Raw genomic sequence first — 24,761 nt, forward strand, 5'->3', positions numbered from 1 at the left:
TCCTCCCTATCATCATCATCATTATTATTATTATTATTATTATTATTATTATTATTATACATCAAGTGGGATCTTTCCTTTCCCAAACACTGCCATGGCTGCTTATCAGGTTATGAACTTAAAGATACTTGATTATCCAAGATTAAAAAAAAAAAGTATACAAAGAACATTACTTTAAAGCTCTTGATTCTGTACTTGGTATCATCTCGGTGCTGTTGAATAGATTCTCTGTGAATTCTGTATTTAGAGTATCTGCCATCAGTTTTCTCAGATAAACTGGAGGAATCCTGGAAAAACAACAAAGGGTTCAAAATTGGTAGATGAAAGAAAAATTAGTGCTTGAAATTAGAGTAAGGAAATACTGAGAGATGGTAAAGTAACCATAGTCAGCATTTAGAAAGATATGTACAGGCAAAAAAAAAAAGGGACTGGGTGACCAAGAAAGCAGAGAAAATGGACATGCTGTACTTGGCCACAGCGACAAGATATGATATACTTAGAGAAAACTGTCCCTTTCCAGCTGCTAACAACTACCAGTCACTCCACAGCTGGGCATGGGACATCGATTGTATACTTTAAAATTTTTAATTTAGCCTTCATAATCATACAAATTCAGAGAAGAAAGAAATTAAGAAAGCAACATGTACAAGACCTATTTTTTTCCTTCCACTCACTTTCAGGGAAAAGCAGGAAAATGGCAATTAGCTATGATAGCCAATTATTTAGCCATTTGATACTTGGGGAACAATTTAAAAGAAAATGAGGGTTAATGGTTTAAGTGTGTACAATTATCTATGGTAGATAGAGTAGGAAATACACCCAAAGAAACTTTCATCTCACTGATGGTTCAAGCAGAAATGAGAATTGGAATATTCCAGTTCCAACATTTTCAGTTTCATAAGGAAAACAGAGAAAAGAAAAGAAAGCGGACCATGAAGTAATAAATGCTTTGGCCAGAGCTAGGCAATCTGTGGCAGATTTGGGTTGTAATGCAGTGGCACATCCTTCCCACCTTGTCAAATAAGTGATGCTTAAACACAGATGACAGAGAGGAACCATTTTTTATCTCCCAAAATGGGGTTAAAAAAAAAAAAAAAAAGAGTAAGAGAGAGAAGGAAGACGGGAGGATACAGTCATACTCAAGCAAGAATAAAATCAAGCATGTCAAAATAGGACAGAGTTTCTATGCACTCACAACTATGGGACTATCAAGAAATACATTTGTAAAGTGTACTTTTTCCCTGAGCCACCCAGCCATTTAGGGCATGAATTTGAACTTAGACAAACCCATAGATCTTTGACTTCTTGTTCACATTACACTAATTTATAGAAAGTTATAGGATCTGCTACACACACACACACACACACACACACACACACACACACACATTGTCCACATGTAAATATAATCCATGCTTAATAATATGAAGGGTTTCTATATTTTCACTTAAGGAGGTATCTAGTTATTTCATGAAGGTGATTTAAATGAGCTATTTTCTGCTGTATAGATGGCTTTAGGAAACACATGGACATATGGACTGGGTTTCAAGATAGAGGCAATAGTGAAAAGAAGAGACAAATTAGATCTCACTCAAAGCTAACTTACATATGCTAAGCTTCAATTTCCTCATAGGGGAAATATCCCTGAATATTAAAAACATAGCACAATGGATTTATCTACTGTTGGCTATACATTAAAATAATAATTTCTATATTATTATAATTATAAAAATATTGTCTGTGTGTGATAACAAAAATTTCTAGCAAGTATGTCCTTTTCTTGATACAAGCTTTACTTTTAATGAATTGGAAAGTACAATTCTGAACTTGAAAAGACATTATTCACCCAGAAAAATTCAATACAAACGTATCCTCACAGTGGAGTCTGTGTATGTGCAAGCCAGGTTACAACCACTGGACTCTGAGTAACAATAATAGGCCTCCTGGTAAGAGAACACGACTTCTGGTCTGCAGTCATTGCAATCTGCTCAGTAAGTACTGGGGACAAGGGAGCTGCTACTGGAAACCTAACTTCATAGGCGTATCCTGGTCTAATATTAGCATCTGTTTCTCATCCATCCTCCATTCATCTAGTTGACACTTACTAGTTCAAAGGGGGAAAAAGTAAGGGTGATGGTTGGTGGTAAACCACTCTCCACACCAGATTACATGAGGGTGAAGGGAAATTACATGGTCCTGCATGGGGGTGTCCTGACTGATGGGGATTTGAACTGAAAATACACATTTACATCATGACAGAAAGTCGACACTTCAGTAACGTAACAAGGAAAGCTTGTTTTATCCTGTTTGCAATTGTCTGGCTTCATGATGTGTCAACCCACTCTTGGATCATGCTAAAAAACCGTGTAGTTATGGAATTATCAAAAATACTCATTGCATTTTGAGATCTGCATTATGTTGGTTATGACAACATACCCTTATTGTTGCCTGCTGACATTTCCTCCTGAACTGTATCATTAAATAATATGCTATATTTAAAAAGAATCTAAATATAAGTCATACTTTTAAGTAGTTTTTAGGGCCAATTTGAAATAAGAGGCTACATGTTCACAACATGAACTCATATCACTTTTAGCTTTGATCTTTTATTTATACCTAGTGTGTTGATACTGTAATAAACTCTAAATCGCTACAGCTGTGCTTTACATTAGCATCCCTAAAGGGACATGTGAAGAAATGACCGCTAAACTACTATGAACTTGATTTCACATGCCATGGTAGAGGAATAACTATAAAATATGATGCCTCTAAAACAGAAGGTACCTCGGTGTCCTGCTGTCAATGGAATGTGTCATTCCCTTTAATTCTTAGGATCTTCTAAATTATCATTACAGCTTTAGGGGAAAAAGTAAATTTCTAATAGTAAGATAAAGTTATAATTTCCTATGTGATATTAATACAATTACGTTTGCCTATTCGCAGCCCTGGCTTCACCCATGTCAGGGAACTCTGGTAAGACAACATTGTTAAAAGTCCTCAGTGTTTCTCAGAGCTTCTTCCCTTCCCAGAAGTTTCCTTGCACATCAGGAAGATGTCAAGTGCTCTAAATCAGACAAAAATAATGAAAGAGACAAGCCAACTCTTCCTCACTCTGAAGTCTTTGAAATCCTCTAGCAGGCTCAGTTTCTCAGGCACAGACTCCAGATGGTCTAAGGCCACTCGGGTACTCTAGGAAAAGAGCAAACCAAAGCGTAAGGGAACACAATCAAAAATTAATATTCTCAGGATGTAAATACTGAAAACAAGACACTCCACCAGCAGACGAAACTAGAAATTTATAGTCAGATAAGAGTAAATATTTTCAATAAATCTTTTAAATTGAAATAATTATTTCCTTTCACAAAGTATGAGACACATTTGCCAACCTGACTCCGTTAAAAGGCTTCCTAGATAATTGCTTTCACCTGACATGCTATGAAATTTTCTATAGAGCATTTCATATTTGCATTAATTTACAAAAATTGCTTCAGTGAACACCAGAAATTAACCACCAGGTACTGGTGAGAAAAAGATGAGTTTGCAGTTACATTTCTATGAGGCATATTAGACACTCTCAAATGTTGTCATTAGGAAGAAAAGAGTTCTTAACAATTATTTTTAGGCAAAAAGAAAATGTAACACAGTTCTCAGAAGACAGAAGAAATGTCTAAAACCAAACGTTTGGGATGGAGGCACAAGACTCTTGATTATACATCAATAATTTATTACAAAGCCACTGAATACCTGGTGCTGTTACACCCACCAATATAAATGTCAGAGGGAATGACCTGGAAATTACCTCCCAGAGGCTCAGTGGTTAGAACAACCTTGAGCCAAAGATGGGGCATGTACTGGTAACTGGCATCAGATTTTGAAATTGTTTTCATTTTAATTACAAATTTAAAACCCCGGAACCTACAGGTGATGTAAGCCTCAGGGCATAAACCTTAGCGCTGCAGATAAGGGAGTGACCACCATGTTCCATGTGATGGCTGCCCCCTTCCCTGAACAATGCGCTGGGTGTCACTGGACTCAGTGGTTAGACTCCCATGCTCTTTCATAGCAGGTCCTGTCCAGAGGACTTCCCGAGCTCCAGAGGGTCAGCTCCGAGATAGACGAAACCTGCCCATCATGTGAGTGAAAGAATTTGAACTTTGTTAAGCTCTAGGATTTTAGGGTTTGATATTTACCAACACAGAGCTCAACAGGAATTCGCTCAAGTGACATCTACACAGAGGATTAATAGAGGAAGGCAAATCATGTGCTCATGGGCTTTTTATTGGGTTACGTAGATTCAGATTTATGGGTAGATCCTGAACTTTCTGAGATGATTTCAGGCTCCACATGTGATCTTCACTCTATTCCAGTGGTTCTGGGCACTGCCTTAGTGTCTCAGCACCAGGGCCTCACCAAAGCAGTTTTTCCAGGGCATGCATGTACTTTATGTCTCCCAGAGGCCCTGGGCACAGCGATGGATGGAAACATGGAAGTAGTGAGATATCTTTGTTCAACACACTTTCAATTCACCCCTTTCACCTTCCCGTCTTCAGTAATTGTACTAGTGAGTTGAATCAAAAGCCTGGCGGGAATTCTCCAGGTTGAATGATGCAAATGATGCTTGCTTTCTGTTAATACTCCCTGGATGGGCACATGAGTTTCGCTTTTTCTGTTTTTAGTGCTATATGACTGTTTCAGTGTTCTGTGACTTAGAGTTACAGCTATTTTCTGGTTTTGTCATATACAAATCACTGCTTCTATTCCTCAAGCTTACTTCGTGACTTAGTTTTGGAGAGCAAAGCAAATATACTCACTGCCATTTTGAACAGGAATTTGTTCCAAGTTAGTAAAGTATTCTTTCTTAGGGTCTATTTAAAGGATTTAGTATTTTGTTCCTTCTGCTTAACATTTATATTATTGTTAGTTTCTCTGCTTCATGTACTTACTTAAACTGCCATACATTTTAAATGGTTTCACTTAATTTTTCCATGGGTTGAAAATATTCATCTAAATGACATTTTTCTTAATATAGAACTCAACATGTAGATTTCAGAGAGCAGGGAGTTCTGTTTTTTATTTTTAGTCACTATGTGGGCTATATTTATTTAAGTAATAAAATTATAGATATTCAAAAACTGTATTAGCTCTTGAAAATAAACTACAAAGCAAAGCTCTGATGACTATTTTAAGACAAAACTGTACATTGGATAAAATACTTTTCATAAGCAGATTCTTATAGAATTTTAGCACTAAAATTTTAAAAAAACATGTTTTTTTTTTTTCCCCAATTTGGGAGTGGTCCTCTGAACCTAGGTCAAGTAAGTTAATCTCATTCTTTCTTAAAATAAGCATATAACCTCTATAAAACCTGAGGAAGTAATTTTCAATCAACCAGGTAATTTTGTGACCCAGGTGATTTTGTCTTTGCATATTCACATATCCGTTTGTTACAAGTGTGATGTTTTGGGTGTATATTCAAATGGCTGCATTACTGTGGTATGCATGAAAGTCTTTAGCTCATTATTATTTTATTTCTTTTTAATTTGTTGAATTCATTATTAAGCACAGTTATGTGTATGGTCCCTTTCCCTCAACCATGTCTCCATGTACTCTCTTCATATTTTCTCATAACTTACTTCAGTTGGGATATATGGGTGGGTGGGTGGGGGGAACAAAAGATTGAAACCACAGTTCTGTGTACTTTAAGGTAGCACTTCTGGGCTCAGTTCTGCCTGTGACTTAGTTGACTTACTTTATATTCCACTCTCATGCCACTACTAAATATTTTTTCAGTATCAGAAATGCTGTCTTGTTCACAGGTCTTCCTCTTCTTCCTTCTAGTCTATCCTATTGGTTTACAGTAAATATGTATCTTAAGCAAAATAGAAAGCACTGTAAGACACAGGTGACAGCCCCCCTTCCTTCCTCCTTTCCTTCCCTCCCTCCCTTCCTTTGGTAGGACTTAACTCCCAGGGAGGGTAGGAAGAACAATGCATACGTAAAAGATGTTAAAAAACAAAACAAAACAAAACTATGCAATGAAACAAGTAAATCTCATCTATTCTAAAAAAACAAAACAAAACAAAACAAAAACAAAAACAAAAACAGAAAGCACAAACGCTGACTTGCACAGCAGGTGTGGAGTTATGAGGGCAATTAGGCCAGGCTGCCAGACCTGAGGGTCTCATAAGATTTCATCTTTAGGTGAGATTTCAGGAAGTGATTATCTGTGTCCCCCCCCCCCCCTTTCCGTGCAAGCTTAAAACCATTACTCTGGATAAAATCTTGCTTTAGTTCTGTTATTTTTTTCCTATTGAAACATAACATTGGATGGAAATATATAATTGGATCGTATCATACTACACACATCTCACGCTGACTTTTTAAAAATATATATTTTATTAATTTATTGATATTACATCTCAATTCTTATCCCATCCCTTGTATCTGCCCATTCCTCCCTCTCTCCCATTTTCCCCTTACTCCCCTCCCCTATGTCTGTGACTGAGGGGACCTCTTCCCCCTGTATATGCTCATAGGGTATCAAGTCTCTTCTTGGTAGCCTGCTATCCTTCCTCTGAGTGCCACCAGGCCTCTTTATCCCTCACTAATGTGTAGGCAGACAAACAATCCAGTAAGAAACTTGTTGGCTTCCAAAAATTCTACACATAGATTCAGAAAAACTATGTTTCAAATTGCTTCAATTGTATGTGGGGTGTGTGTGTGTGTGTGTGTGTGTGTGTGTGTGTGTGTGTGTGTTAATGTTGCCCAATAGTTTAAAGGGTGTAAAGAAGTTCCCATTAACAATCTATCGCCTGCATTTTCAAGTATATTTCAGCATATGGTAGTAGCAAATGATGTGGTTAATTCAATTCTTTAAAGCATACCTGATGTTTACAGAAAGGTTCTCCCTGGGCACGGTGACACATGCCTGTAACCTCAGCAGTTAGGAAATGGATACAAGAGGACCATAAATTCAAGGCCATGCTGGAATATCAAAGGAGTCTATCTCAAAGCAGAAGGCCCTTTTCTGAAATATTCTATATGGTAACATAGTTATCATAATATATTTTAAATAACAGAAAAACCACAGTGACAAGTTAAAGGAGTCATATACAGCTTTTTCCTGCAGAGGCCCAAGGAGCTGCATTCACACAGCCTACAGGCAATGGTTAATTCCAACCCTGTTTAGAAGCATAATGAATGATTAAACCAAAAAATATAATCTACTCTTAAACTCAATCCTGAGTTACATTTAAATCTTCCACGTACTCACACCATCACATGCAGTATAGACTTATTTCTAGGAATATCACACACACACACACACACACACACATATATATGTGTGTGTGTGTGTGTGTGTGTGTGTGTGTGTGTGTATATATATATATATATATATACACACACATTACATATATGAAGGATCAGTGAGTATATGCAACTACTGACAACCACGGTAGCAAAACTGGGATGCAAATTCCAGTGGCCTGAATGCAGAAATGCCAATGTTCTCACTACCAAAAACAAAAATAAAAACAAAACACCTCCACATTTATATAATCAGCAAACAAGGCACGGACGGCATCTGGAACTGTAATTGTGGCTGTTTTTATTTCCCACTGTCAACACTTTCCAGCCAAGCTCTGAAGACGTGTTCTTGATGGGTCTGCTTTTGTTAGAGGAATTTTAAGAAGAAATCATGAAGAATTTTATATTGCTAGGGCCTGGGAGTTTATGCTCAGGATCATGTGTATCTATGTGCATATGCATAGCAGCTAGAAAGACAGACAGAAAAGACACACACACAGACACACACACACACACACACACACGAGTCTGGATATCATAATGTATGGGACTAGAGCTCACACTTGGTTCACAACTTTCCTCAAATAGATGTCGACTGAACAAAGACAAACACAGCTACCACGTCCTAATAAACTCATGCATCTTTACTAAATGTCCAAAGAAAAGTCTGTTGTTTGATGCTATTTTCTCCTAGGAGTAGAAGCAAGTGATGGAAGTAACTGGAATTTGGAATCTGTCAGCGGGCCCCTGTGGCTTGCCCATTTACAGATGCGTTCACATGTCTGTCAACACAAGCTGCCAACGTCACTCTTTCAAAATTTCAACACACATCAGATTCCTATGGAGCTGAGCAGTTGGAACTGGCCTACGAAACTGTTCCCTTAGATCTTCCTTTGTTTTAGACCAGAAGGAAATTGAATAATATCATATGACAGTCTAAGTAGCATCAATTAGGAATTAAAGGGAGGAATGCATTACAAATCTTAGATCCAGTCTCCTGTGGAGAGAACTTACGGAACAAATTTGACCATAGGCTGAACATATTTCTCTTTGTAAAAAGGTACATCTGTTTAGTTTTATTAATAGATACCGCGTAACAAATTTAATTCTCTCACAGTGGTATTGAAATCACATATGTTTTAAGGTCTAGATGATAAAGGGGAATTTGTCCATATTTTTTAAGACTATGTGTATATTTCTGGCACAATGTACATGTTAAATAAACAAGGTTATGAAGCGGTTTATTTGGGTTCAAAAATGCAATTCTATTTCATTTGGAAAGAAATCTACTGCTAAACTTTCCTGACAAATGACTGAACGGTGGTGAAAATACCTGAGTAAACACAGTTCAAGACGAGGAACGGTGAGATCACATAAAGGGTGCACTGTCCGCCTTGCAGTGACGGTGACTTGATCCAGCACAGCTGTATTGGCATTAACAGGCCCTGTTTTTAATCCAAACTGTCAAACACTCTGGAACCAACCCGAACAGTAGCAGAGGACAGGCCTGCAAAGCCTGCTGCTGCTGATGCTCATCTTTCATGAGGCCTAATGGAGAAAGTTGTGTTGGTTCCTCCAAAAACGAAGAGATTCCTCCATATACACTGAGAACAGCCTGCAAAGCCTGGTGCTGCTGCTGACAGCCAGCGTAAGGCCCGGTGAGAAAACTGTCAGCTCTGGCTCCTCCAAATGCCAAAGTCTCCATATTACATCCGCCACTATAAACCCGGCCAAAAGCCAGTGGCTGGGGAGGATCTACACCCTAAGAAGAACCTACAACTGTTGTTTGTTAAATGTTCAGAGCACCAAACTCCCCTCTGGATACTTGATCCTATACCCACAGATCAGTACAGCTCACATCATCAGAGAAGCTTCTTTTTATAGGGAATTGAGGTCAGACACAAAGAACTGGCCAAAGGGAAAGGTTGACTGTAGAGTGCTTAGCTCTAAATGGGGCATTTGTATCAGGCTCCCTCTGGCTAAAGCACAGGGAACATGGCGGGGAGGGAAATGTGCAGATTATAGTGGATAAAGGATGGGGTTGTCTTCTGGACGCAACAAGGTCATTGCACCTGTGCACTCACAACAGCCGGGAAGGCTTGTACAAGACTCATACAGGATAGAGCCAGTCATTCTTACAGCATAGATATGGGAGAGGTTCATGATAGTCCATCCCCTAGCTAAGAAGCCATTGGCAATTGAAGGCAGTAATGGAAGGAAAGAGAATTTTCTGCAGGGGTGATACCCCCTAGATGATTACCACATACACACAGAGAATACTATATTCAGTGAGTTATAAGACAAAAAGAAAATCCAGAAGATAAGCTGAAGTTGGGAGAGGAACAGAGAGGAGGACTCTGGAAGAAAATCGAGCAAGGAATAAGTGATAATGAAAATACATTATATATGGCATGTCTTGGATTGTTTTTTAATATTTTATTTTTTATTAAATATTTTTAGATGCACATTTATTTTATTACACATATATAAATAAACTACCTACAGCAAGAAGAACCATGAAACAATCAGGAATTATTTAAATATTGCATTCATAGTGCTTTGGTTAGTTGTATTTGGCAACCTTGAAGAAAAGATCATTCCTATCTTGGAGAGTCTAAAATTCTGAATGTAAATCAGTATCTATCATATCTCATCATTATCAACTTAAAACATCTATCTAGACCTAAAAACATCTTAACCCCTAAACAACTAAGATTAATTGTAAAACTAAACTATTTGGTCTTCAACCCCACCAGAGACTTAAGAAGCAATAAAATTAATTACCTGAGTAGACAGGAAGTGCAGGTTAGCAGCTTTCCAAATAAGAAGATGATAAAGACAGTTTACTGCCTGAATAGTCACCCAAAATTCTCTATAACATTGGAGGGCCATCTTCAGCCTTTTGGCCCAATATGTCTGACAGATATATTTGTGAGGCAGGAAGTATTGAGGACTTGCTTATCCTGTCTTGCCTGAGTTTGACCATCGACTCTGCCTGTATTCAAGCATGCCCATTTTTAGGCAGAATTCTGTCTGGGGTAGAAATGAGGACATTTTACCCAGTGGCTTTTTTGCCACATTTGTAGCCATCTTCATAAGGAGGTTCTTTGATGCTCATCATAGTCTTTTGAGATAGGCTGGGTGTTGCCAGGAGTTAACCTGTCTCATTGTAAATGTATCTTTGAAATAGTAAAAACATCTTTAAATGCCATATTCTGTATGTCTCTGAGGTTTCTGAAGACCTTATCTAACTATCTTACCTTATCTTTCTACAGAACCATTCTGTTATGTTTTGAATTCTTGAAGAATGAATAATTTTTTAAAAGAGAAGATACTATCTCAGATACCGATCTCTCATTCTAAATGATATGTAAAAGTCAATATATTGCCTTCTTATTAGCTTACAAAAGACACAGACTTCTTTCCAAGTAAATGGTTTGAAGAGCTTTGTTCATCTTGACAAGAAAACACTGAGAATAAAGTGAATGATAAGACGACAGGGAATAAAGCGACATGTCTCATGTCTGGAAACAGTCCATATTGTCTTTGTAAATATTGTTCTTGCTGCTCCATTCTATGAAGAACATAAAAAACAAATGTAGACTGCACATAGTTTTCTCTGTGTGCTGAGCAGTATGCTCAGTATTTACACCTCCTTGGAAAGGGGTGTCTGTAATCTGCTTAATGGAAATAACTATTTCTTAAAATTGAAACTAAAATGTACTCAGAAGGGCAGAAAACTGAGCATTGGGGAGGGGACTGAAGTCACCAGCCTGTACTGAAGGACTCAATTCCAGGAAGGTTACTTACATGTATTTTGTGGTTTGAGGAATATCACTTAACCCTGCCCTTCTAAGCCACCGTCTTTTATTTTTAAAATGGGGACCAATCATATATCCACCAGCAGCAGCTGTGATTATCAAGTGAAAGAGTGGATATGAAAGTACATTGAAATTTGTCAAATACTTTCCAAACATCAAGTGAAAAAGAATGCAGAATCTGAGGCACTCTCAACTCTAGTAACTTCCATATAGCAAAGAAGCACTGGACAAGAACCTATAATTATAGCAAATAAAGACTAATCAAAAAGTGCAGTGTAGAAACAAGTTATTATAGGAATGCACCTGCCATTATATAGACATTATTTTAGAATACAAAAGAATAATGTCACATACATCGTGACCATGCTGTACTCGCCTCTTTATTTGATGAACATTTATTTTCATCAAAATGAGCATCTGTCTCTCCCTCAGAGAGTAAGAGAGAGTTTATTCTAGAACCAAATTTGAGTGACTATGGCCCAGGAACATATAGGGTTTTGTCCAAAGGGTTAAAAAAAATCACCAAAAACTCCACCTTGACTAAAAGGTTAAGATTATATACCTCCTGGCCTAAGAAACTCAGATGACAAACTGTTACATTAACTGAGAACACATTCCTAAGGACTTTGGCTATGGTAGGCGACACTCATTTTCAAAGCCACTGACATTCACATACCCCAAACAACTGAACATTTGTGTGTGTGTGTGTGTGTGTGTGTGTGTGTGTGTGTGTGTGTGTGTATATATATTATAACTTTTATAATTATATATATTAATTTTATAATTAGATTTCAAATATTGTTCACAATAGTTAATACCCCACTTAGTATATTTCTTGGTAAATAAGTAATACCAAATTTGTTTTGATGAAGTTACAAATGAAGATGATGGTATGTCTTTTCATTTCATCATGTTCTTTGTTATGACACTTACCCTAAACTCCTACCTTACTCAAAACCTGCTTTCATGTTTAAAAGATTTAAGTATACTTACTATACATATGCATATATATGTTTATAATATAGATATATATTCAGTATAATTTGGATTAAAAAATCCAAGTTTTTAAATTAAGCTTTAAATCCACTTACTCTAGCTATAGATATATACAATTTGGGTTAATTCTTCTTATTAAAATTATACAAAGACATCAGTTTCTTATATTTTTGGTTGTGAGCCTAGTCTTTAAAGGTGAAGCCATCTCTCCAGCCCAAGACATCAGTTTCTAAGATAACATTTCTTTTTTTTAAATTATGATTTATTCACATTACATCCCAATTGTAATCCTCTCACTCTTATCTTCCTCTTCCCAACCTCCCTCCCTTTTCTGCTCTATTCCCCTCCCCTAGATCTCTGAAAGGTGTGGTCCTCCTCCCTCAACATCTGACCACAGCCTATCAGGTCTTATCTGGATAGCCTGCATCCCGTTCCTATGTTCCCACAGGGCATCTCCACCAAGAGGCAGTGTTCAAATCGTGGGCACCAGAGTTGTGTCAGAGGCAGTCCCCCACTCTCCCCTCCCTTCCTCATGTGGAGAATGAGCTGTCCATTGGCTACATCTGAACGAGGGGTATAAGTCCTCTGCTTGCAATGTCCTTGATATGGTTAATATCTTATGGACTACTGTTTTTTTTAATTAAACTGATACTTAAGTTGACCTACAGTGTAATTAGCCAAGATTTAGAAATTAGTTAGTGTTTAGTTTTTTTTTTTTTTTAATAAAAATGAAGGACAATACTACAGTAACTCCTCCCAGAGTCCCATTTCTAACCATTTGAATATAAGTAAGATAACTAATAGAGCACAAAATTGTAATTTTGTGGGAACATACAGTCAATGGAGTTCTTTAAAAATATGTACATTTGGTTACTAAAGATACATATTTCCTTTATCATCTTTGCGTTGTTAGGCCAAACTTATTCATAATTATTTGAATTTTAGGTAAAGTAATGTGATTATACATCACATATACGTTGCCTGGGACACAAATTACCCTCCTTGCCTACCTCTGTGTCTGAACTAGCATCCTTTGACTAATAGGTAAGAACCCTCTGAAATCTATCAATTAAATAGATGAGTAGCTTACACCATCTCAACAGCCACAAATACCATTAGACAACATCTGACGCCAACAGAAAAGCTTCTCCCATCTTGCTGTTCCCACCCCTCTGCTGCACCCAAAAATGTATTAATATTTGCCTTCAACTGTGACTTTGTTATATAAAAGTATAAAAATTCACGAAATTGCTCGTATGGTGAATGAAATGAGTATTTACAAGTTCATAGGAAACAAATATTTAGAGATCATGTATATGCCTATCACCTGATGCTAACAGCATTGTTAACAGCTTTTCCCTATGTCAACAGTTTCACCAGTAGATAAAATAGATGTAGTCTTTGATCCAATTTATATTTTGATGTATTTAATGAGTAAATGGACTGGGTACTTAAGTCCTCATCCCCAGCAACTTTAGTGTGCATACCATTCCTTTCAGTGAAATGCCAGTGTACATTTTTCCCATGTCCATGTGTGTATGTGTAGGGATGTGTGTGAGATGCCTATGTACTAGTGGAGGTAATCTTGTTCCTCAGGAGTTATTACTATCATTATTATTAAACAGGATCTCTAGTTGGGACCTGAGGCACACTGATTTGCCCAGGCTGGACAACCAGGAAACCAAGGGGTCTTCTTGTTTTTACCTCCTCAGCACAAGGATTCTACATGTGTACTACCACGCATGGCTTTTTATGGGGTGTTGGGAATTGAACTCAGGTCCTCATGTTCATATGGCAAGTACTTTACCAACTGAGCAGTCTCCTTGGCCTTGACTGCACTATTTAAGTGTAAAGTTTACAGATAATAAAATATGCAAACTTGAAGGAACTGGCTAGCTATCCCTGTGTTTCATATTCATTTCACGTTCGGTTGTGCTTCCTCAGAGACGGCCTCCCTTGCCTTCTCTGATTCTCTGCTCCCTCATTAATCTTACCTTATTGTCACTCATCAGAGGTCAAATATATTTATCTGTATAACTAACTGGTGGTCTCAAGAAGATCAGTAATCATAACAAGAGTAGAACATATTTTCCCAGCCTGTCATCAATGTTTGCTAAGGTGAGATATTCCGTAGATGATTTGTCAGTGAAGAAATATCATTCAATGAAAGAAAGGCTTTAGTATTTCACTCACCTATAAATTTTACCAAATGTCTACTTTGTGCTGAACACTGTTCTACAGGGGAGTAAGTGAGGCAAAAATCTCTCTGTCCTCAGGAGGGCTACATTATACTGGGGGAAAAAATTCATAAAATACAAGGTTGTGCTAAACACTCTGTAAGGAAAAATAGATGCAGGACAACATGGTAGGGTGTTGTTTTAAACAGCTGCAGGTCCTCATCAACTCCTGTGAAGGATGACTTAGAGTAAAATAACGAAGGGCAGAATGAGCCATGAGAATGTCCCTGCCCCCAAGTGCTGAACATTTGAGATAGAATGAAGTATGAACAAATATACTAATGAAGAACCCTGCCTTTCACCCCATAGGAATGAATGCCTGACAACCTGGCATGGCTCATTGAGTCCACGGTGAGGCCAAAGATGCTTCTGGCAAGATATGATAGGTGCTAGGAGCAAGACCTCAGAGAGCTTTTGAGGCTGTGGTCAAGTTGAAACATTTGAGTTCATCCACACAACTGAAGGGCAGTGGGCACAGGATTGGCTCCTCTAACTTATTCCTCTAGACAATGTTTTGAGACCACTGCAAGCCCAACTCTTAAGCAAGAGTAGAATTTGTGGAGTTCAAAGTTTGCTCTTTGTTTACTTATTTAGCACTTCTAGGGAAAGTACACCCCTTACACACGCCAGGGAAATATGTTGCCACTAGGCCATTACCCACCTCACCCTCACCCTCTGAATTTGTGGAGTTTGGGAATATTCAAGGAAGGCTCGGGGCCTGAAGAGCAAGATAGAGATTCTGAGGTAACCCCAGAGGCTACTGTAGTGGAACTCTGACAAAGATCCCCTGGGCAAATATGCTGAATTCCTAGAAGGACACAGATGCCACTCCAGTGTTACTGATTTACCCCAATATTCTCATGCCTCAAGAGCATTCATTGTGACATAAAGCTTTGAGGATGTTCTGCACATATTAACATTTTTTCAATAGTCTTCTATTTTAGGACATGTGGCAATATGCAGTGGAAATAAAACACTAGGTAGTAACCAGGAGACTCAATGGTTTATATCAGTGTTGGCACAACTAGGTATATGAACCTGGGAAGCTGTCAAATACAGAACATCTTAAGTCCAAATATGAACACACTAAAGACCTTTGTTCTATCTTAGTTCATGGTAGCTTGAGATCCTAAATTTTAAGCGAAAAAGGCTGGTGTGTGTGTGTGTGTGTGTGTGTGTGTGTGTGTGTGTGTCTGTGGTGTTGTGGTGGTTATTCCCTCCAAAGATAAAGTGGGTAGACCAACTCTGTGATCACAGTGCCTGGGCTTCTTTACCCAGGAACACTTCTGCAGCTGAGGACCATCACTGTGGTAGAAAGAACAGTTAATAATGGCTCAGAGGTTAAGAGCACTGACTCCTGTTCCAGAGGTCCTGAGTTCAATTCTCAGCAATCAAATGGTGGCTCACAGCCATCTATAACATGAACTGATAACCTCTTCTGACCTGCAGGTGGACATGCAGGCAGAACACTGTATAAAAATAATATATAAATAAATCTTTAAAAAAATAAGAGGACAAACTGATGTCTGTCTTCTCAGGAGTTTGCACTCAAGCTACCAACTTTAAATATTTATCATTTTATGTATTTTTTAAAAAGGATGCCTCTAAAAGCAGGCAAAGAAACTTCCAGTCTTCCACTTTATACCTGGCCTAACAACAACAACGACAACAACAACAAAAATGATGTTACTCTTCCTTTATCTAAATGCTGAGCTTCCAGCACTACTTCCAACAATGCTAGTTCATACTTAATTTCTCTTCCAAACGCTTCTAGCCATGATGACTTTGTGTACCAAGGTCCATCTGGCCAGACCGTTCTTTGTTTTAGATGCAGAGCTTTAATTAGCCCCTGATTCTCCTGAGGGATTTGGCTGAGTTGCCACTTCTAACACGGCATTTAAGAGGCATGGGCCCTTAAGCCACCTGTCTCAGTTTAAATACTGTTTTAGTCACTTACTTGCTATGTATGAGTCCTTAGGAAAGTTCCTGATCTATGGGAATATTTGGAACTCTTTGCTCATTTAAAAATAGAAATGAAAAAAAAAAAAAACAATGCCTCTCATGCAGAAGTGTTATGAGTAGCAAGTACATTAACAAGCAAGTATGTAGAGGGGGGCCTGCAGGAAGTGAAGAGGCAAGAAATACTAGCTATAATTACAGTGATAACAGTAGTTATCATTTCATAAACTTTCCTTTTAAACTACGCATTAGGAGCACAAGAGTCTGCTTCCTATGTGAATATATGACTCCTGTTTCATGCTAAATCAATTTATTATGTATATGTTTCAGGAGATAGTAAATTCCTCAAAGGGAAGCCAATGTCATATACTTTTAGTACTGAATACAAGCAAGTTACTGATAATTTTCATTCTTATGAGGGCAAAAAGCCCCATAAAAATAAATATATGTAGAACTTAGAAATATTGGTAAAACATACAGCAAAATTATTACTCAGCTATCAGAATTGTTTTTGAAGGAAAGAGACTATTTCTTTATATACCCAAAACTAAAGAAAAAATGATCTGACAGAAGACAGAGAGGTCAAATTCAACTGTGTGGGCTGAGGAAAAGAGCTGGGCACAAGCACAGCATCTTACATGGTGCAGAGACTGTGATTTGAAGGGTATCCCACTTCGTAGGGTTGCCGCACACTGGCAATGGTGGGCATGCTGCAGAGGGCAGACTGAGGAAAGCTCGTGTTTTCCAGCCATGCCTTCCTCAAGCTCCCGACACACACTGAAACTTGCAGTCCTGGTTATCTTGTTCCCAGTTAAGAAGGGTCCCAGTACAAAAGAGTGACAATGCATGATGGCTGTCCTGGAGAGACAAAGTCATTTGACGTCATCTGGGTGAGATGGGCATGACTAGCCTGTATTTCTACTGTGAAGGGGTACTCTCAAGGAGGATGACAAAACACATTAATCATGTTCCGTTGCTCCACACACAGTGCCTGGATGTGGAAAGAGCTTCTGGACAGTTAATCCCCCATACGGATGACTCTCCTGTGACAGGCAGGCCAGATGGAAATAGAAATCAGGCATGGTATTTTATTTTTATCATGGTAGCTTTGAGAATTAATTCACAAGTAACTGAGATCAACTGTCTATATTTTTCATGTTTGCTTTCATAATTTATCCATCCTTTTTATGAACACTCAGAAATACTACTGTGGATTTTGTACAAGGTATCCCCCTAGTGACTGGTCAAAGAAGACAGAAACAGAGACTATCAAGTATATTTTTAAACCACCCAAATCTAACTAAACTCCCTCTCAAGGCACTTTCACCAGTAGAACATAACTTGGTTCCAAGTACCAACAATTTGCCGCTAGAGTGATGGTTTATGGCAGACATCTCTCCTCAGCAGCTACCATGAAAAGTAAACATTAGCATGTTTCTCATGGGCTAGCCAGGCAGAGCTTGAACTGGCCCAGGTGTCAAAGATTAAACCCTTGGCTGAGAAGAGTGCACCATAAAGGCCAGTGGGCACAAACAGCTTTCAGGGTTATTTGCTGAGCAAATTCTTCGGACACTTGCCAGAACCGATTGTTTTCCTGAATCTGAAATTGCTCATTTTTTTTTTCTTCTTTCCAAATGAAACTCACACATTCATTCAACTGGACAATAGAGTACTGTGGCATGGTGGTTGGTGTTCAAAGAAGCTATCTTGCCAAATTACCTGAAATTCTGAACTTAGGGCCCCCTCCACGACTTCATTTTAACACTTCCAACTACCATGGACAAGTTCAACATCCTTTACTCAACATACTAAAAATGAAAAGTGGCATGAACCACAGTATGTGTAAATGTATGCTTATGAGGACTATAAAAGCACATAATACATAGGAACTATAGAGAATTTAACAGACATATACTACATAGACACTGGCTAGGATATCACCTTTACTAAATATTTACTGTGTATACTCAGACCTATTAGCATCCCTACACTAAACTTCACTTTACTCCATTGGTCTTCTTCTGGAGCTCCTGTCATCTCTAGGTCCTTCTAGCCTCCCTCTCACCTTTCCACAGGATTCCCTATGCTCCACCCAATGTTTAGCTATGAGTCTCAGTATCTGTTTCCATCTGCTGCTGGGTGGAGCATCTCAGAGGACAGCTATGTTAGGTTCCTGTCTGTGAGCACAGCCCCTAACCAGGGGCCAGAAGGGTTTGCGGTGACTGAAACACCAACTGAGGACCATGTATGGACTGGACCTAGGGCCCCTACACCGATGTAGCCAGTGAGCAGATCAGGCTTCATGTGGGTCCCGCAGCAAGGAGAGTGGGGCTGCCTCTGACATGGACTCTGTTCCCTGATGTTTAATCACTACACCCCTGGTGGGGCTGCCTGGCCAGGCCAGGGGAAGAGGATGTGCTCAGTTGTGATACAGCTTAATGAGCTGGGGTGGGTGGGTAGAGGGAGCTCCCCTTTTCTGAGGAATAGAGGAGGTAGGACAGGGAAAGAGGAGGGAGGGTGAAGCTGAGAAGAAGAGGGAAAGGGCTACCATCAGGATGTAGAGTGAATAAATAAATACATTAATTAAAAAATTCCCAGAGAAGGGGACTCCCCATACCTACCCACCCCAGCATATCAAGTGGTCTCAGGATTGACTGGTGGAAAGGGGAGAGAGAGAGGGCTATGAATAATTAATAAAACAAATTCTACAGTTAAAAAAGAACCTTTACTTTACTGAATAGATTTAATACAGTAATATTCAAGATTTTAATAAAAAACAAACTGTTTGGACCATGGTGAGATAGAAAGAGTACACACACAGAGATACAAACACATGTACTATTTTGCAATTTTTTCATTTCTTTTTTTCTTTTTCCTATTAATTTGAAAATCTTTAGGCCTGGCTACTATTACAAACATTGTAGATCATGTAGAATAGACCTGGAAATACTTATTCCTCAGGATCTGAAGACAGGAAATCTAAGATCAAGAAATGAACAGATTCCCAATTCTGGAGAGGGAACAGTAACCAACTTTTTACTAGAGCCTCACGTGAGGGTTGGATAGGAGAGACCACTTCTCTGGTATTTTTCTTTTTCTTATATGGTCACTAATTCCATCACAAGAGTTCCCTTCACCTAAACCTTGTAAAATTCCCAAGTTCCCATCCTCTAATATCATTCTAAATGAGGCTACTATTTTGACATATAATTCTGGAGGGACACACACGTAGCATCTATAAAAGGGATTATCTCCACACACTATCTGTTGAATTGATACCATTAATCTATAACAACTACTGAATAAATATACTCTGAATTTGGTGGCACAGTTATTCCCAGTCATCTCTAATAACTATGTAAATATTTCAGGTTTTACATCATTTTCCTGCTCCTACAGGCCATACTCCCAATTTTGAGTTAGGGCTGAAGGTGAGAGGTTTGCTGTTATCATCTCTAACAAAGTGCAGACACAGGTCATATCTAAGCTACATGCTTAGCAATCCATTAAAAGTATTCCTCTTAATGTATATACTGTCACTCTCTTATGGGAGATTCAAGGCTTTAAAGGATAAGTTGGAGATGTAAATAAGTTACCTATTGATGAGTAAAATGGGGTCTATTGTACACACTACATTATCTCTTGAAGAAGTTGACGTTTATACTCCTTGGAAAGCACAGAAGACCCATTTCTGAGAATAAATACAATAAAAGGGAAACATGAAAAGGCAATTTGCTTTTCTTTAATTTTCAGTATATCAGAATAATTATTCTAACCATTTACTGTCCAGATCCAATTCTTTGCATTTTGATCATTTAATAAACAAGTCAGAGAAGGAAAAAGGCAAGACAAATGCTAACAAGAAATAACTTAAACCTACTAAATATCCACTTGGTTTGGAGGTATATGACTGAAATGCCGCCATTAATAAGCCTGGAATATATTGTCTTACAAATTCTGGTTACAAATTTTAAATACATTTCTTGTGCACTTTAATTAATTACTAATACTAAGCCATTCTTCTTGGGATTGCATCTTCAAAGTACAATGCTTTTAAAAACATGATAACTTCTTTTAAAAAAGACTGATGATCAGTTCCTACACAATGATAATCACATTCTGAAACAATTTTTTTTTTGAATAATGAATGACAGTGTCACATTTACATTTTGTCTTTAGAAAAACATTCATAAGATCAGGAGATGGCTAAGTGGATAAAATAGTTGTGTAAACATGAACAGTTACCAGGCACCCATGTTAAAAGCCAGGTATGGCAGAGTGTGCCTGTAACCCCAGCTCTGGACTAAGGCGGGCAGAGGACAAGGCAGAGGCCGAGGGCCAGGCAATCTAAGCAAAATGAGCTCACTGGTGAAGGACCCTGTCACAAAGAGTGGAGAAGTAACTAAGGCAGGCACTGTAATGTCAGCCTTTAGACTTGCTACATTACTGCTCTGTCACCCCATGTCAAAACTGTTCAGAAAGGCATTCTTGAATCTGTAGCAGCTCATGGACAATGCTGTTGTTTAGAGGTTTGGTTTGACTTTTTGCTTACACCATCATGATGATTAGCTGCACTTTTACTGTTGACTCTCTGGGGCAATGCATTCCTCTTTCATTTTCCTCTTCTTTGTTGTGATGAGTGTGTGTGGGGGGGGGCGTGTAGAGGATGGTTTTGTGTGTCAACTTGACACAGCTAGAGTGATCAGAGAGGAAGGAGCCTCATTTGAGGAAATATCTCCATGAGATCCAGCTGTAAGGCATTTTCTTAATAGGTGATGGATGGGGAGGGCCCAGCCCATTGTGGGTGGTGCCATCCTCGGTTCTATAATAAGGCAAGCTGAGGAAGCCAGGGGAAGCAAGGCAGAAAGCAGCACCCCTCCACAGCTTGTGCATCATCTCCTGCCTCCAGGCTCCTGCCAGGCTTGAGTCTTGACTTCTGTTACAGTATAGTCTGGTGCTTTGTATTTGATTGTTAATTACTTTGCTCCCCCAGTCTGCTTGTTTTCTTTTAAGAGCAGACCATCATGTACCCCAAATAATGTTGTATAACCATGCCTCCAAAATTAGCCCTGATGGGCTAAATTAAAGGCCTACACCTGCGCAGGGCAGAGTGAGGTAGGTGTAGCCAGGATTCCAGCACTTGGAGGGCAGAAGGATCATGGAAGGGCAGAGAGACGGTATAAGAGGGGAAGGAAGCAGAGCCCTCAATGGGGTCAGCAAAGAAGAACCAGAAGCTGGGAGACATTTACTCTGAGGATCAGTGTGGCTCCAAAAAAGCAGCCTAGACAGAAATCGTGTGCAAGTAGTTACATTATTATGGACAGGAAGTAGCTCAGATAGGAATGATTAGAGCAAATGGCATGGGATATGGGACTGGGAGATAAAGAGGTAGTTTAGGGGGTAATATCTGCTGAGCCCCAAGTGAAATAAGGCTTACTACAAATCTGTCAGGTGTCTGTATCTCCAATTGATATGGTAGCAGATGGTTTAATATTAACCACCATAATAATTATAGGCTATTAATAGCCTTTTTATTTTCTACAACAGACTTCCTTCAGTGATGATCAGCAAATGTGGAAATGTAAGCCAAACAAAGCCTTTCCTTCCCAATTTGCTTTTTGGCATGGTGTTTTATCACAGCTATAGACACTCTAAGACAGGGGGTAAGTTTGAATTGTTATTTAGCATTCAATAAAAGCAGTAACAGACGATAAGATATCTTTATACTTTGCTGAAGGATGATAAAGAATCTTGTTGGAGACTGTCTCCAGGGATTACTACCTACTCCATGGTACTTTTGGTACCAGACTAGCTTTACAAGGATGCTTGTATAGCAAATAGTCTCAGAAGGTACAACTGTTGTTTCCTTTCGAGGAGAAAGAAATATAGTGATAAAAATACTAATGAGTCTGCTATATACACAGGTCAGTGCTATTAAGTCATACTAAGAGAGGTTTCTTCCTGCAGCAGATGGGAAGAGCCAAACTTAACACAGAGAATGAGAGACCTTGGAACCCTCAGTCCTACATGGATGTCTCCATCAAATGCCTCCCCTCAGAGTTTAGGGAACCCTGTGGAAAAGGAGACAGAAGACTGTAACAACTAGAGGGGATCAAGGGCACGAAAAAAACAAGGCCCTCTAAATCAACCTGAGCAAAGCTCACACGAATTCACAAACCTGAAGCAGCATGCACAGGGCCTACGTGGGTGTGCATCAGGTCCGAGATGTATATATTATGGCTTCCACTTTAGTGTTTTTAGGAGTTTCTGAGTGTGGGAATAGGTGGGTCTCTGACTCCTGTGCCTTCCCTTGGGCTGCTTTCCTTCAGTTGCTTTGTCTTCTTCAACTTCAATAGGATAGATTTTTTTGTTTGTTTGTTTGTTTAATCTCATTATATATTATCTTGTTAAATGAATGAATGGTTGAAAACCTTGCTACCTAGCTACCAGAGTAAAGGTTTGCCATTTATACCTGATGGAGGAGGGAAAAATCAGTTTTCTCCATTAGAGTAACCCTGGATATATCAAACACTCCAGGACAGGCCTATATTAAGGAGTAGTTGACCAACAACATATAATTTCCTAGGGGTGTGTGTGTGTGTGTGTGTGTGTGTGTGTGTGTGTGTGTGTGTGTGTGTCCCTTTTTTTTTTTTTTTTTTTTTTTTTTTTTCTTTCTTTCTTCTTTAGTTGTTTGTTTTCTCTCTGTCTTGGCCGTGGTTTTATTTTTGTTTTCTTGGTTGTATGGGGTTTGTTGTTGTATGGGGTTTTTATTTATCTTTGAGAAAGAATTTCAAGTTGAGTGGCTAGGAATGGGGAAAGGATCAGGAAAGACTTGGGGGAAGGGAAGAATGTGATCAATATATTTATTCTTACAAATTGTTTTGAATAATAAAAAACAAAAACAAAGGCTTTAAGTATTTTCCTGCCAGCATTCCTTGGCATATATGTATCAAGTTAGTTATCTGTGAATTGCATTATGTTAGAATGTTTGATTTTAATAATTGCTGTTTGATATGATGTGCTGAGTTCCATATAATTAAAAAACACAAAAGAAAGGAATCTCTAAAGAAAAAAATCAAGAGTAGGTCCAATTGCCCTTGATGAAATATTAACAGTACACCCACCACTGAAAAGTTTTCAATTGCTTGCTATCATGCTAGCTTTTTAATATCATCTTAGTCATAAGTATCGCCTCCCGGGGAGCCCCCTTAATTTACTTCTAAGGGGGCTGAAAAAGTCTAGTCAATTTCATGGGCACTCTCCCCAGCTGCCCTGCAGCAGTGTTCCTCAGGAGGGACAATGTTTAGGTGCCAGTGTTTTGCATGGAGTAGCTGCCATGTGTGGGGTGGAAACCAGGATGGAAAGCATTGACTGAAAGACATGAGTGAGGGAAAGGAACTTCATGCATTCTTAGTCAACAGCTTCAACAAATTAGCATTTATTTAAGAAAAATGGACAAAAATCCACACATTTGCCCATTATGCTGATTTTCCTTTTAAAAACATGTTGCTTAAGTGGCTTCTAGAGTTACTAATTTTGTATATTGTCCAGGTTGTTACAGATCACAGGACTGGTCATCCAGAGAATGAGTAGAAAACTGGGTCTTCAAGTTAGTCAGGCAAATTTTAATTTTAATTTTAGTAAGAGTCTAAAAATTAGGCTCTCAAGGTTCATGGAAGACTGAAAAAAAAAAAAAAGGTAATGGATGACAAGACACGTTTTTAGCACACAATGGCCTCAGCGTCGAAGAAGTGAAACTCACTGAGTGGCCACAAAGCATAAAGACTACATGGGAAGGCAGAGGGATGACAGGCTCCATGGGAGAAAATCAGGGAAACTAAAAAGTCAGGAAGCTGTCCCAAAGCAGTGACCAAAAGTCATTGCTGTGTGTTACCACCATCTAGGGAGGCAGACCTGAGGCTGAGGTGCGCAGAACCAAGGCAACTGGGACTTCTGGAAGAAGGCTAAGCCTAATTAATACTGTGGAATTTTGAAAGTGAGATTTAAAGAATGACAAGATGGCCAAATGTGGCAAAACTAGGAGTTGAATGGAAATGTTTAGGTTAATAAACCAACCCTTTTCCATTTGTTTAATGCTCTTGTGCATGGTGACAGAGATTTTAAAATTAAAAAAAAATTTTCCCACCTATGATCTCATTGGGTCTTCTCAGCTTGTGGATATCTGGACAAGAATTAGATTCATTTTGCAATAGCAGAACTTGGGTGGAGAGAGGCTAGGTGAGCTGCCATGTGCAGTGCCAGAATTTCCAATCTCGTCTTCTAACTCCTGTGTACCAAATCTCAGTCCTTTTCTGGATACCTGGACCTCAACTGACTTTGCCTGACTTGACACGGAACTCCTTACACACCCAGAAGAAGCAGGTAAAAAAAAAAAAAAAATCCCAAATTGGAACACTGCTATATCACCAGACAAAGTTAG

General features: G+C 38.7%; 1 protein-coding gene across 1 annotated transcript in view; it reads right to left on the bottom strand.

Moving 5' to 3' along the window:
* Positions 1-24,761, bottom strand: part of Cep128 (centrosomal protein 128) — a 362,133-nt gene that overhangs the window by 18,438 nt on the left and 318,934 nt on the right. The window contains exons 21-22 of the mRNA XM_051150095.1: positions 3,112-3,189; positions 174-287 (exon numbers count right to left, since the gene is read on the bottom strand). Coding sequence (XP_051006052.1) covers positions 174-287; positions 3,112-3,189 — 192 coding nt within the window. The remainder of the gene's footprint in view (positions 1-173; positions 288-3,111; positions 3,190-24,761) is intronic.

The sequence above is a fragment of the Acomys russatus genome, chromosome 1 (assembly GCF_903995435.1).
Source record: "Acomys russatus chromosome 1, mAcoRus1.1, whole genome shotgun sequence".
Classification (NCBI taxonomy): domain Eukaryota; kingdom Metazoa; phylum Chordata; class Mammalia; order Rodentia; family Muridae; genus Acomys; species Acomys russatus.